Source organism: Mustela erminea, chromosome 7 (assembly GCF_009829155.1).
Source record: "Mustela erminea isolate mMusErm1 chromosome 7, mMusErm1.Pri, whole genome shotgun sequence".
NCBI classification, from domain to species: Eukaryota; Metazoa; Chordata; class Mammalia; order Carnivora; family Mustelidae; genus Mustela; species Mustela erminea.
Window position 1 is genome coordinate 11,874,575 of NC_045620.1, and position 14,939 is coordinate 11,889,513.

General features: G+C 43.8%; 1 protein-coding gene across 1 annotated transcript in view; it reads right to left on the reverse strand.

Moving 5' to 3' along the window:
• The window catches only part of ARFGEF2 (ADP ribosylation factor guanine nucleotide exchange factor 2), a 99,084-nt gene that overhangs the window by 51,340 nt on the left and 32,805 nt on the right, over nt 1-14,939 (reverse strand). Inside the window, exons 7-16 of the mRNA XM_032350408.1 lie at nt 14,402-14,470; nt 12,694-12,845; nt 9,753-9,883; nt 8,435-8,669; nt 7,271-7,370; nt 6,388-6,527; nt 4,188-4,296; nt 3,371-3,554; nt 1,061-1,172; nt 343-548 (exon numbers count right to left, since the gene is read on the reverse strand). Coding sequence (XP_032206299.1) covers nt 343-548; nt 1,061-1,172; nt 3,371-3,554; nt 4,188-4,296; nt 6,388-6,527; nt 7,271-7,370; nt 8,435-8,669; nt 9,753-9,883; nt 12,694-12,845; nt 14,402-14,470 — 1,438 coding nt within the window. The remainder of the gene's footprint in view (nt 1-342; nt 549-1,060; nt 1,173-3,370; nt 3,555-4,187; nt 4,297-6,387; nt 6,528-7,270; nt 7,371-8,434; nt 8,670-9,752; nt 9,884-12,693; nt 12,846-14,401; nt 14,471-14,939) is intronic.

Sequence of the window (14,939 nt, forward strand, 5' to 3'; positions counted from 1 at the left end):
AATCAAGGAGCTGTTCTTAATTAAGAAAGAGGTGCCCAAGGGCCTCTTCTCAACTCATAAAATTACTCTTATCAAGATAGCATGGGCTCTACCTGTGTGAACATGGACAAGTTACTTAGCCTCTCTGATTCTCAATTGCCTTGACTGCAGAAAGGGGACACAAGAGAAGCTGTGAGGTCTTACCTGAGATAATCCCTCAGCAATATCAGGCACATTGTAACGGAAACTTTAGTTGTTTGGTGCAGATTTAGAATGATTAAACTCAACTCCCAACCCAACTAAGATCAGGGCTCCGAGGCAGGCAAAAAGATGACATGGAAAGGACATGGACACAGCGCTCACCCCTGGTTGCATTCTATGTATCTCGCAGCAAATTTCTCCATTAATCGATCAATCTTCTGGGCTTCCCCAGGTAGACGGAAACCTTCTAGAAACGTCCGCAGGGCTGAGACAAATTCCTTTTCGCAGAAGTCAAGTTGATCCACATAGGCATACATCACTTCCTTGTTGAACCTTGTGCTGTCTCCCAGAAAATCACCTACTTGGGTCTGAAACATATACACCCACTCATGTCTAGAAACTGTCACATGTGAACCAACAGTAAGACACACTTCAGGCAGAGTGGGGAGGCAGAACGCACTGCTCTCAACACTGAGAAGAGGCTGGCCTGCTAGAAAAGCTGAGACTCCAAGCCTGCCCACCCACCTACCCATTCCAGGCTCAGTCTATCCTGTCTCAGAATAGGAGGAGGAGGCACGGGAAACTTAAAGATGAAAGAATGATGGGACATACTCAGGAAGGAGGTCAGCTGCAAATAGGCAGCCAGAAGTTTCTAGCAGTCAAGGGACACTTCAAGCTCTGACACTGTTCTAGCAAGTACACAACCAGCCCTTAGGAGCTTTTTGCGAAGCTGGCCAAAGGAGTAAGCAGGACTGCTATGACCAGGGGTGTGGACAATAGCCACTGCACTCGGCGTCAACCACACTTTAGGTTAAAGCTAGGGGGCATCTCGGAATCACCTGATAAAACCAACACGCAAGCGTCCAACCCCAAGCCTTACAGAATCAAGGCGCTCCTCCTGATGCAGGAATTGGGCAATGTCTTCAACTGATGTTCCCAGCATGCCTTGCTCCTGGAGAAACTGGATGCCTCTCTTGGGTTTCTTGTTGAAACTGTTTCAAGAAGAGACAGGACATGGGTTACTTATTTCAAAATCTGGAGGACAGAAAAAGCTAGCCTTTGAGGCACGAACAAGTCATCAGCTATCAGCTCAGGAAGGTCCTGTGTGTCCTGCCAGCTTCTCTCAATTTCACCTTCAGTTTCTGACCTAGCTACAGCAGAGTCTGATGGCCATCAGCAAACATCTGTTTACCTCCTCTCCAACACTAACAGAGCTCTAGATGTTCACCCAGGCACACAACGCCCTGAATTAAAAGCTACATTTTCCTGCCTTTAGAAAAATTAAACTCAACTCCCAACCAAACTAAGATCAGTGCTCTGAGGTAGGTATCAGTAGGTATCAATGCTCTAAGGAAGTATTTTCATACTTCCTTAAGTATGGCCATGTGATGTTTGAGCAGAAATAGTAATGGGTACTTCTAGGCAGGATCTTTAGTAAACAAAGCTGGCTTGGCTGGGAGGTATATTCCTTTTGTACTTTCCCCTTTATTTGTTACTGTATGTGTGATGGCTGGTGCTCTAGCAATCACCTTAGACCATGAGGCAATGCTGAAAGTGAAAACTGTGTTAAGGATGGTGAAACAGAGGTGCTCCTGGCTAGCTCAGCTGGTTAAACATCTAATTCTTGACTTTGGCTCAGATCACAATTCTAGGATGAGACTGAGCCCCGTGTCTGGCTCTGTGCTGGGTGTGGAGCCTGCTTAAGATTCTCTCTCTCTTCCTGCCCTCCACCGATTAAAAAAAAAAAAAAAGGATGGCAAAGGAGAAAAAGTAAATAGCCTGGATCTTTGATGTCCCTGAGAGCCAGTACAACAGCCCTAGACCATCCATGTTGGGATTTCCTTTAACAGGGCTTAATTAAGTACTGTTTGTATTTCCTGGTCAACATAGGCGTACTCCACTATGGATAAGCTCAATGTGCTATTTACCAGGCCCTGCACTGGAGGACGCTATGTGCTGGGGCAAGAGACACACAGGAAAGACATGGATCAGGCGCAAGCAAGGGCAGCCGCAGACAGGTGGCTACAGAAGGCCTCCTTGAGGAAGAGAGGTTTTGCCAAGCCTGAGGGAGGAAAAAGACCCAGGAGTGTTCCAAGCAGAGGGCACTGTGGTGAGAGGGGCTCAAGGTGTTCAAGGGACTGAAGCGCACAGTGTGACTCGGGTACTGGCAGGAGATGAGATCAGTGGGGTGGGGACCAAATCAGGCTGTGAGGAGGAGAGGGAAACCTGGAATGATTGTAGGCGGCGGAGGGATAAGACCTGATTTAAGTTTTTAAAAGATTAGCTCCTGTGGGGAGACTAGAAATGAGATCAACACTTCAATTAATAAGTACCGTAACATCAGCTTTTAAAACAAACTGAATTTACTAAGTCAACTGATCATTAAGAAGTTGGACAGGATATGAGACTGAGTTTAATATTTCTGTGTGTAAAAGACTGGGGCGCCTGGGTGGCTTAGTGGGTTAAAGCCTCTGCCTTCGGTTCAGGTCATGATATCAGGGTCCTGGGAGTGAGCCCCATATCCAGCTCTCTGCTCAGCGGGGAGCCTGCTTCCCCCTCTCTCTCTGCCTGCCTCTCTGCCTACTTGTGATCTCTGCTGTAACAAATGAATAAATAAAATCTAAAAAAAAAAAAAAAGACTGGAAAAAACACATTAAGATTTACTAATGCCTGTAATGACAATGCGCTTATGAGAAAATATCATTTTTCCAAGATACACAACTGAGGTATTATGATGGGAGCAGATTACTTTCAAATGGTTCAGAAAAAATTATACATAGATAACACTAATATGGCAAGAGTTCATTCTTCCGTATGTTGGAACTGTTCATAAGATATAGTCGGAAAAAAGTTACCAATGGTGATTTCCTTTAGGTAATAATTATATGAGTGATTAAACATACTTGCTTCATACTTTTATTTTCTAAACTGGTTTAATTTCTTACATTAGGTAAAATAAAAATAAAAAGACCAGGCATCAACTCTACAAAGCTCTTAAATTCTAATCTCAAACTGCCTCTCCTTCTCCCACTCTCTCAGTCTGGCTGGCTCAGTCTGGCTTGGCTGTGAGTGCCAGCACTGGCCTTCTGTAACAGTCCTTCCCCTAGTGGAGTCAGTCCCAGGTTCCCAGAGAAGATGTGGCTTTGTCAGAGGCCCCAAGAGATTCGGCTGGAGTAGCAGCCATACTCACAGCTCGATGCCATGTTCGATAATCTCCTTTTGTTGTTTGATGACCTCAAACTGTTCCGGATCATCCTGGACAGCCATCTGGGTCCCCGAGGACACTGTGGACTCCATGGACGTCACACTGCTCCGCCTTGCCATGTCAAGGCCTTTCCCGTCCCCCAGTTCCTGATCTGTGGGCCTCTCCTGACCTGCAATGACATAAGAGCAAAAGGAACCAAATCAACAGATGGGACACAGACACACCTGAGCTCAGGCCAGGCTCTCTGGTTCCCTTTTCCAGACCTGTAACAATAAAGTTTGTCCTTTAAGTCATAAGCATGAAAACTTGGCATCACTCAAAAATTTACTTTTTTGTGGGACTTGATGAGCTAATTCTAAAATTCACACGAAAGAACAGGAGTATAAAAACCGTCAGGACACTTGAAGAACAAAGAATAGGAAGACCTGCCTAACAGGTATCAGACTCACTAAGGAACTCAAGGCATCTGAAAAGTGTGGTATTGGTGCAAGAACAGACAAACCCATAGAATGGAACAGAAAATTCAGAAACAGACTTACACAGGGAAATCTGGCATATCATAAAGGTGGTGAGGGAAGAAAAGACTACTAAAAAAAAAGAATCAGAACTGTTTTTCCATTTGGGAATATGACATCAGAGCTCAACTCATACTATTCTCCCCAAATTCCAGATGAATTAAAAAGCGAAAGCTTTAAGGCATTCAGCAAACTACAGAGTTTTGCTAATTTTAAGACAGTAACACAAAGATGACTTTCCCAACAGTCCTGTTGAATGGAGGTGATGGTGTGGCAAGCCCTCTCACCGAGGCTGGTCTGGTGGTTGGGATTCACATACAGGTCTTTGCTCCATTCCACCATGCACTTGAGAATGGACACGAGGCACTCCAAACCTTTCTTCCTCAGACTGAGCTCCTGAAGGACAGAAGGGACATGGCACAGAGACTTAACAGATAAACTGAGTGCAGAAATCTACAGGACTATTAGGGACAATACCGAAACAAACATTGACAGTCAGTGTTATTAAGCAAAGAACCTAAGGAAAAGTTAACAGGTGACATAAGTATTAAGGGCTCATTGCAAAAACCCTGAAAATCTCTAAAGCTGTTCATTACAAATACCCTAGTAAAAAACAGGAGATGTGTGCTTTCCTAAAAGGAACAGCATTATCTGGAATTTTTTTTTTTTTTTTTTTTTTTAAAGTAAATGTCTATGCCCAACACTGGGCTTGAACTCATGACTCCAAGATCAAGAGCTGCATGCTCTGCGTGCCTGGGTGGCTCAGTCCGTTAGGCCTCTACCTTCGGCTACGGTCATGATCTCAGGGTCCTGGGATCGAGCCCCACATCATGCTCTCTGCTCAGTGGACAGCCTGCTTCACAACCCCCCTCTCTGCCTGCCTCTCTGCCTACTTGTGATCTCTCTCTCTGTCAAATAAATAAATAAAATCTTAAAAAAAAAAAAAAAAAGAGTTGCATCTTCTACCTACGGAGCCAGCCAGGTACCCCAAGTGTCATCTGGATTTCTGAAAGGAAGATATTCACTACTTATATAATTTAAAAAACACTTCTGTCACTTTCCTTTTTAATAAACCCATGAGTCACCTGAATGGCTCGTTGGTTAAGCATCCGACGGTTGGTTTCAGCTCAGGTCCTGATCTCGTGGTCATGAGATACAGTCCCACATCAGGCTCAGCGCTCAGTACAGAGTCTGCTTGGGATTCTCTTCCTCCCTCTTGCTCCCCCTCTGCCCCTTCCTCCCCTTGTGCATATACATGCGCACACTCTCGAATAAATATAGATCTTAACCAGTAACACCCCCCCCCCAAAAAAAAGAGAAAAGAATTTTCCATAATGCAACAGATGAGTGATTCTGGACACATTATTCCTCTTCAAACACTCACAAATGCATTACATTTTAAGGTTTGCTCTACAAATAAAAATACTAGTTTTTAAAAAGTAGCATTTCTTAAAAAAAAATTGAACATGAATCACAGATAATCTAAAGAAATGCAAATATTTTCTACTCAAAACAGCACCGATGGTGGCACAGATTTCTCTGTGAATCTAATGACGGCCACGGACCTTCTAGGGAAAATGCCCATTCACCAATATTCTACACGTAATGCCAGGCAGCTCATAGACCTTCTGACCAGCTCCTTCAGAAACCTTAGCTTAAGATCCTCTTCTCTGTGTGGGCACTCTAATGAGGCAACTGGATAAGAGACAATTTCCTTTGCCTTACTGGAGCCTAGGAGCCTGTTTTCATACAAGCTTTCGAAAGGTGACTGAGTAAACTGATTTCCTACAGGTCTCGGCTCAAATGTCACCTTCTCAGAAAGACCACCTCTGTGACCCCGTTAAAAATGACAGCACCATTTCTAGCCCTCTTTTATCTGTGCTTTATTCTTCTCTGTGGCTTACTCCTCCGTTGCTGACCACAGCAGTTGTACACATTCATGGGCACTGCGTTTTGTTCACTGCTGTGTTCCAGCACCAAGGACAGTGCCGGCCTGGAATACAGTGGCGCTCAATAAACGTTTATGGAGATGAATGCACTTTATTATTATTTTTCTCAAATGGACCCTTAAAAATAAAAATCCACGCTGGCCATGGAGCCTATCGCAGGGTTTGAACTCACGACCTTGAGATCAAGACCTGAGCTAAGAGTCAGACCCCTAATCAAATGAGCCACCCAGACACCATGAAGCAAATGCACTTTAAGTATAAATGCAGGAGGAGCACCTGGGTGGTTCAGCCAGTTAAGCAGCTGCTTTCTGCTCAAGTCATGATTCCAGGTTCTGGGAATGGAGCCCTGCATGGGGCTTCCACGCTCAGCAGGGAGTCTGCTCCTCTCTCTCCCTCTGACCCTCCCCCTGCTCGTGCTCCTGTTCTCTCAAATGAATAAAAAAATCTTAAAAAAAAAAAATACACACACACACACACACACACACAAATATATATACACACACACAAATATATAAATGGGTGTTTTCAGTGTTTTTACCTGCAGAGGAGTCATTCCTAGCTCGTGTCCACTTCTTCCCTGAGCGATTTTGGATAAATCATTCACAAGGCGCTCAAAAATGTTAGCAGCATTTAAATCACAGTCGTAGTTGACATAAATATCTACAACACACTGGGCGTCTTGGAAAATAACACAGAGATATTAGAAATTCTGATCCAACAGACACGGCAGTTACATTTTCTTATTAAATTATATTCTTTCTTCAAAACTGCTTCCCAGTGAATCACTTACTCAGGTAGACACGAATCCCTCAGGAAACGTGTGTCAGATGTACTACAAGTCTGGGGAGGCCCTCTTTTGACGCCTGCCTTGGCACTCACTGACTCTTGAGCAGCTTACTCTGCCTCTTCAAAGCTCTCTTCCTCATAAGAAAGGGATAACAATTGTCCAATCCACCTCTTGAAGTTGTGTCATTTGTGGAATTATGTCTGATGACAGACAAGTGGGAGGCTTGGTAATCAGCCACACAACTGTATGGTGATAAGGGAAATCCGAACTGACCTTGGGATTCAATCGAGGGCTGGCAGCACTAACACCCCAGACCCTGTGACTGACAAAGTGTTCAGTTTGTAGGTGGAGTGACCATGTATCCTGCTTTTGTAGGAGCAGGGGGCTTTCCAGGGTGTGGGACTTTCTGTGTGAAGACCACAAGGTCCGGGTCAACCAGACGGAGCTGGTCATCCTCTAAAGGAGAAGAGGAGTAGGACTAGATGTCCCCACTAATGGTTAGCATTGGGCTTTCAGGTGAGGCTTTCCCAGCGCAATATTAAAACTCTAAAAGCAGGAGGTAAAGTCTCAATCTGGATTTTAGAAAAGCATTTCTGGGTAAGTCAATGGATGAGCACCCTCAGAGTGAAAATACCTGCACAGATCCTTGTCAGAGTCTGAATGACCATCCACCTGTGCTCAAAAGAACTTGTTGATGTTTCTAAAATGTTCAGGAAAATCTCTTTGAAAAAGACCTACATGACACAGAGACAAAGGGGACACCAATTAATACCATTTAAATTGGGGCTCAAAAACCCCAAAGGCTGGAGGGGACCAGGCAGCTCCAACGAGGGAGGGAGCCTTGGGAGATGTAAAGGAGCAGCACGTACACACACACACGCACTGCTGAGGCATGTTGGAACCCTGGCCTCCCGGGGGAACAGCTAGCCGGGCAGGACCACAGCAATTGGAGGATGGAGCCCCACTAGAGGAGCCCCTCAGCAACCAGCAATAGCTGCCAGGCTAAGAAAAGGACTAGCATTACGGTTTTGAGAGAAACCAGAGATCTGGATTGTCATGTAAAATAAAAGTTACTTCTCAATTTGCCAACTAAATCAGATTACTTCAAACGATGTACAGGCTAAACACACATGTTCAGGGGACTGAGACTAGCCCTTGGGTCATTCGATTTAAACTTTGGGTTAAAATGAGAGGCACCTCAGCCATCAAAAGAAATGAAATCTTGCCATTTGCAATGACGTGGATGGAACTAGAGGGTATTATGCTGAGTGAAGTAAGTCAATCGGAGAAAGACAATTATTATATGTTCTCCCTGTGATGCAACATGGGGGGATTGGGGGGTAGAAAAGAAAAAATGAAAGAAGATGGGATCGGGAGGGAGACAAACCACAAAAGACTCCATCTCCAAAAACAGACTGAGGGTTGCTGGGGGGGAGGGGGATCAGGAGAGGGTGGTGGGGATATGGACATTGGAGAGGGTATGTGCTGTGGTGAGTGCTGTGAAATGTGTAAACCTGGTGATTCACAGACCTGTACCCCTGGGGATAAAAATACATTATATGTTTATAAAAAAATTTAAAAACTAATAAAAAAAAAAAAAAAAAAGAAAGGCAACTAACATCTGGGGGCAGGAACTTTGAGGAAAAGGTAGTCTCTCTCTCTGGGGTGCCAGCAAGTAGACCATGTAAGTCTAGTTCCTGATGACTATGTCACCAGGATTTAACTCTTTGTGTATAAACACTATACAAAAAAAGAAACAAAACAAAAAGAACCCCCCAAATCATTGTGGAGTCCATACCTCTATTTGCATTTTCAAGTGCATTTTGAAGTTTGAAAGAAGAGTAAGAAAAATGGCAAGAGAGAGTTCAAAGACATCAGGCACTGAAGAGACGCCATTTTTGGACAACGCCACGCAAAGATACTGCTTGATCGCGTTGATGAACATCTCGTGAGTCCTGAAGACCGGGCCAGCGTTCTGCAGGACGGACAGGAGCAGCTGCAGGGAAACCACTTTGGAGCGCAGCTCATGGGATCTGGCAAAGGGAAAGACGGCGACAGTGCTAGAAGATTCCATTTTAAAGAGTGCATTTCTTGAGAAGGCCTCACTCCTCTACCAGCGAGCTGAGTTTTCTGAGAGCCAATGAGTTAAGAATTGGCACCAGCATCTAGATGCCAAGAGTGTGAGGGCAGATGGCATGAGGTGGCTCCTCCGGGGACCCGTAAGCCCGTGAGGACAAGAGCTGGCAACTCCCACTATCCTTTTCCTCGCCCTGCCATAAAACAGGGGATGCAGCGGGAGCAGAGGAAGCATAAACTTACGGGCTCTGTTACTTTACATCACACCCGTGAGACTAACCCCTGCGTCCTGCTCTGTCTTTATGGACAAACAGAAACAGTGCTCTTTATTCACCCACAGGCCTGGAAAGAAGGAAATGTTCCTGAATCATCTCCTTAACGGTCATGATATCTCAACAGGAGAGTTGAAGATTATTGTTAGTGACTAACAAGAACAAGGACAATAAAACTCATGAAGTGCCGGGCCCCACACTCAGGATGCGCTGATACCACTTCATATCATGGACCCTGTAAGGCAATTTCCCACATCCCCACTTTTCAGATGAAGTTCGGTAACGCCTACAGCTGTGGAGGAGCCAGGAGTGAATGCGGCTCTCTGGCTCCATAGCCCTACCGGCTCTGCAGTAACTGGTTCACTATGAAGCAAGGTTTGGCTTCTCTGGGTTGCATCTGGGGCTTAAACCTATACCCAAGGAGCAGAGGTTTCTCAGCAGGGCAGGGAAGTGAGGTTTATACAAATCCTGCCCCTGCCCACCCTGCATTAGATTAAATTCGTTAGTCGGGAAAAAGAGAGTAACACATTCAGTATAGTAACACTTTCTCATATATAAGCCAAGGAAAGTAACACGGGGCAAAATCATGGTTGGTGTGGACGCAGAGACAATCTATTATAAAAGGGATGTAGGGACAGTAGGAGTCTGAAAACTGTAAATTCCTGCATTCACACCAATCATGGGACAGGGCACTGGGGTATCTCGGAACCCCCAACATCCTCCTGAGTCATCTCGGTCACACACGGCCAAGAACTGGTGTCTGCTTACTTTGGATCTGGGGGGCCTTCAGCAAGGGGTTTCATGGACAGCTTGCAAAGGGAGCGAAACACCAGGAAGGCATCCTTCTGCAGAATGTGAGAGAACCTAGCAGCCACTTGATGTCCCTGTGCATCTGATTCCTGAGGTTAGAAACAAATAAGAGAAAAATTAAGGGGTCAAAACAAAATTATTTTTCAAAAATAAAGAATGTAATTATTTCATGGAAATTTAAAATTCTGTTATTCAATGGGGAAGTGAGGAACGTGGGGGAGGGGACAATATGCCAAAACAGGAGCTATGGGGGAGTCATTCTGGCAATTCTAAAACCTTGTTCCTTGTTCTTCAAAAAGTGGGCATGGATGGCTTAAAATGATAAATGAGCAAATGTTAAACCATTAAAAATCTAAGACAAACACAGCTGACCCTTGAACAACACGGGTTTGCACTGCACAGGGCCACATTGATTTTTCTCGTGATTTTTTTCTCTAGTCTACTTTATTCTAAGAATACAGTATATAATACATACATGAAATACGTGTCAATCAATTGTGTATGCTATTGGTGAGGCTTCTGGTCAATAGCAGGCTATCAGTGGTTAAGTTCTGGGAGAGTGAAAAGTTAAACGCAGATTTTCGGCCACATGGTAGGGGAGTGTCCTTGCCCCTAGCCCCCGTGTTATTTAAGGGTCACGTGTACAAGTTAATTATATTAGTTTGGATAACAGTATTTCTGAGAACACTACTGTAGGATAGATGGGGGGAAAACAACAGGCATTTGAAAATACACTTCTTTAACTAAAAAAGTAAGCTGCTTTAAAAAATTTTTTAAAAAAATCTGTAACGTATGAAAAAGACTAGTATGCTCGACATACAAAAAGTTCTTATAATTCATTAAGGAAATTACAGAAACCTTCCACCCAAATGAAAAGCAGGCAAAAAAAATGAATAAGCAATTCACCAGGAAATGCAAATGACAGATTAACCTAAATAATGTTACTACTAATTATTACGGCGGGATCTTTCTCCCATCAGACCACCAAAATCTGGAATGAAGGCTATTGCCCAATTTTAATGAGGGAATGGGGAAATGAGCACTGATTGCCTACAAGTGGGCAGAGATTTGAGCATTACCTTCCCAGCAGGCTAATGTGATGTTAAGGAACAAAAGCCTGAAAGCTTCCAACTCGTGACCCAGCAATATCACTTGTAGGAATTTATCCTAAAGAAAGAATTAAGGATGTGCACAAGGTTTATCTATAAGGATGCTCATTATAGAACTATTTCCCGTGATTAAAAAAACCCGAAGTAACATAAAAACCTAACAGGGAATTGGCGAAAGAGATTATGGCAATCTACAGGACAAAATTTTACATGACCACTGAAACAGTTAGGTCTGTATGTACTGACGTGGAAAGATGCCCATAAAACGGTGTTGAGTAAACAAAGCAAGTCACAGCCTAGTACAAAAGGCAAGAGTCCTTTATGCGGACTGGAGTACATCTGTAAGGACGTTCTTAATGGGGATGACGTAATTCCATGGAGACTGCTATAGAATGAATGCTTATGCCCCTCCACCTCCATTCACAGGCTGACATCTAACCCTCAAAGTGATGGCATCTGGAAGTGGGGCTTAAGAGAGAGGAGTCCTCATGAATGGCATTAGTGTCCTTAAGAAGACAGCCACTTGGGTGCCTCGGTCGCTCAGTGGGTTAAAGCCTTTGCCTTTGCCTCAGGTTGTGGTCTCAGGGTCCTGGGATCAAGCCCCACATGGGGCTCTCTGCTTCCACATGGGGAGCCTGCTTCCTCCTCTCTCCCTGCCTGCCTCTCTCTCTACTTGTAATTTCTATCTATCAAATAAATAAATAAATAAATCTATCTTTAAAAAAAGAAAAAAAACAAACCAAAAAAAAACCAGCCATTTTATGAATCAGGAAACAGGCCCTCACCAGACACCAAAACTGCTGATACCTTTATCTTGGGACTTCCCAGCATCCAGAACTGTGAGAGATAAATTTCTATCATTTATAAGCCACCCAATCTATGGTATTCTGTTACGGCAACCCAAAGAGACTAAGACAGGGTCAGGTATTGGTTCCTGGTGGAGGGGTTAGGGGAGTTGGGGGTGGAAAAAATCTTATTCTTTGTATGTATAAAGTACAGGTACATGTATAATCATAAATAGATATCCAGTTTAGCAGTGGCTTTAAAATTCATGAAAGGGGATGGTGTATCAGGAAAAGAAATCTATCAAAAGGCTGGGGGGTTGGGCGCTGATCACGCAAAAGGCTGAGAAACACCCGTGAAAAGGTAGAGAGAGTGGTTTCAGGTGGGATGTTAACATCATATTTCTCCCTGTTCTGAATGTTTATATATAGCATTTTCAAGAAAACAACAAAGCTATTTAAAAAAAATAATGTGGCAGACACATCTATGGGTCTGAAAGGATATTCATAATATACACTAAGTTTCAAAAGCAGGTTACAAAACAGCAGTATGCCATGTGATTATATTTAAGTGGAAAAAAATGAGAGGGAGAGAAAAATCTAGAAAGATATAAGTAATAGTTAACGAGGGTTATCGCTAGGTTAGGGGATTATGGATGACTTTTATTTCCCTATTTTTCCTTCTCTCTATTTTCTGATTCTTCTATAATGAATGTATATGAGAGAAAAGAGAAAGGCCAGGAAATCTAAGTTTTTAAAAGTCTGAATAAACAAGGTTAGTAACAAAGGTTAGTAATAAACAGGGTTTAGTAACAATGCTATATACACCAGGAGCACTTCCAAGAATGTCACCTACTAATACGAAGCGCTTGAGGCAAGGACTGTGTGACTGACTGAGTAAGGTCTGCTGGTTTTCACTCACTGCTTCTGCTAGAGATTTAATGGTGCATCTTCTAAAAAAAGTAAAAATCCAAACGGGTCTGTATAAGAGGAGAATCACCAACATACCAGATTATCCGCTGACGACAAGGACTGCCTGTCATCTGCTATCCCGTTGGTCTGGGAATTTTCATCAGCTACTGGGGGAACAGCACCTTCCTGGCACTCCAGTTCACCCAGGACCTGCTCGGGTTCTGTCAGGCCGCGCTTCTGTGCTGCTTCTTAAAACACAGGTGCAAAAAATCATCACCAGGTTAGCACTCACCCCAAAAGCTCTGACACGAGGGAGCAGTTACTCACGTCATCTTCCAGCTCCTGCTTTTCCCCCTCTCCCTTTGCTACCACCCTAGGAGACTGACATAATAATACTGAGAAAGGCTTAACCAAAGTGGTGTTTAGGCTCTACATGTGTCTACTACCCACACACCCCAGAGGTTTCATTCACACTGCAGGCCATGTCAGTGCTGCCTCTAGAAATGAGCAATACAGTAGCCCTGCCCACCCCTGTCCACTTCTGGAAAAGCTTAGAAACAGCTCAGCATGAAAAGCACAGATTTAAAAAAAAAAAAAATGCTACTGATATAGGAGTTAGAGAAGAGCCATATAAATGAAAAGAGTTGGCAGTTATGACAGAAGACCTCAGTCACAAGGAGGAAAAAAAAAACAAAGTAGACCTGAGCTTCCTGGCAGCCGTGTGAAAAAGGGAAAGACAAAGAATTAAAATTATTCTATTTTAAAGACATTGCTACCAGGACATACATTTCTACATTCTATTAAGTAATCTTATGTAATTCTACATTAAATAAATAATGAAATCTATGAATACAGATTAGTGGTAACTTAAATGAACAAAAGAATAGGGCTTAGAGCAGTGGGTCAAACTTCTCAGACTGTCACCCACAGTAAGAAATACATTTTAAAAATCATGACCCCTGGAGCTCCTGGTTGGCTCTGTTGGTTATGCGTCTGCCTTTGGCTCAGGTCATGATTCCAGGGTCCTGGGATCAAGTCCCACATCAGGTTTCCTGCTCAGCGGGGAGCCTGCTTCTCCCTCTCCCTCTGCCCTACCTGTTTGTGCTCTCTCTCAAATAAATAAATGAAATCTTTAAAAGAAAGAAATAAAAAAGAGAGAAACACTGATTATAACTCTCTGCTAAATTAATGATTTTAGACCCATTAATGGTTTATTGCCACTGGAGTCAAGTATTCAACACACAGCCATTTACCCAAGATTTTGGGCAAAAACAACAACAAAAAACTCTTCCAATAGTCATTCTGAGCTCTACAAGTTTTGTTCCACTGAAACCACACCATAAAACCGAGGGAGCTATGAATGAAGTCTAAGAAAATGGACAAAGCTTCTCTGTGCATCTGATACCTGCTGACGTGGGGACTGTCCCCTTGACACATCAGTGGCTAGCCATGAACATTCAGTAGCAATGGACACCACCTCAGGATTCACAGCCACTCCTGGAAAAAGCTGGATATATCTGGGAGTGGCCTCTGTCTTCCATGTGAAACACCCAATTCTAGCATCGTCAGACTGCTTGAACCCAGCCCCAATGAGAATAAAATTAACGACTAAAAAGATACTTTTTTGGATATTTAGAAATATCCTTTTCAGATTTTTCTGAATCTCACAGGGAAGACAGGCAGATACGAGCAGACTCAGTTTCTATGACTTCACTGGGGGCTGGCATTCCGTCACTAAAAGTATCTGGCCGAGGACTTTTTTGGAGCAGCGAGGAGGAGGAGAGGCTGGGTTCTTGGTTCTTACCTTTAACAGCAGATGTGACCACATCTTCTAAGATCTCCTTCACCACCTCCTGGGCCCCGTCATCAGTCCCTACACACACCAAAAGACACAAACACGAACATGTGGGTATTTCCCAGGAAACCAAAGGGGGAGAAGGAGGTCACATCTCAGGAGGCAAAGGGGGCACACAAGTCCTCTCCGAAGCCCAATCTGATTATGCCGAAAGAAAACAAGACCTGTGCAATCTGGAAACTCTTAGGCAGCATCTGCTATGACTCTGAGTTTCCCTCTGTGGATCACTCTTCCTTGCTAAAGCCCTCTCCACCACCCCCGCGTTGGACGCAGGAGCTGGATTTTACTCAGCTATGCTTCTCAGCAGAACAAAGGATAGACCTTTCTCTTGCGCCTTCACCTCGAACACCCCAGGGCCTTGGGAAGTGACAAGCCTCCTGTTGCTTCGCTTCCTTTGCACTCAAAACCACCCAGAACTCAGCATGAGATGTCTAATGTGGTAACTGAGGATTTACTACATTTTAAATCAAATTGTTCTGCCAGCGGT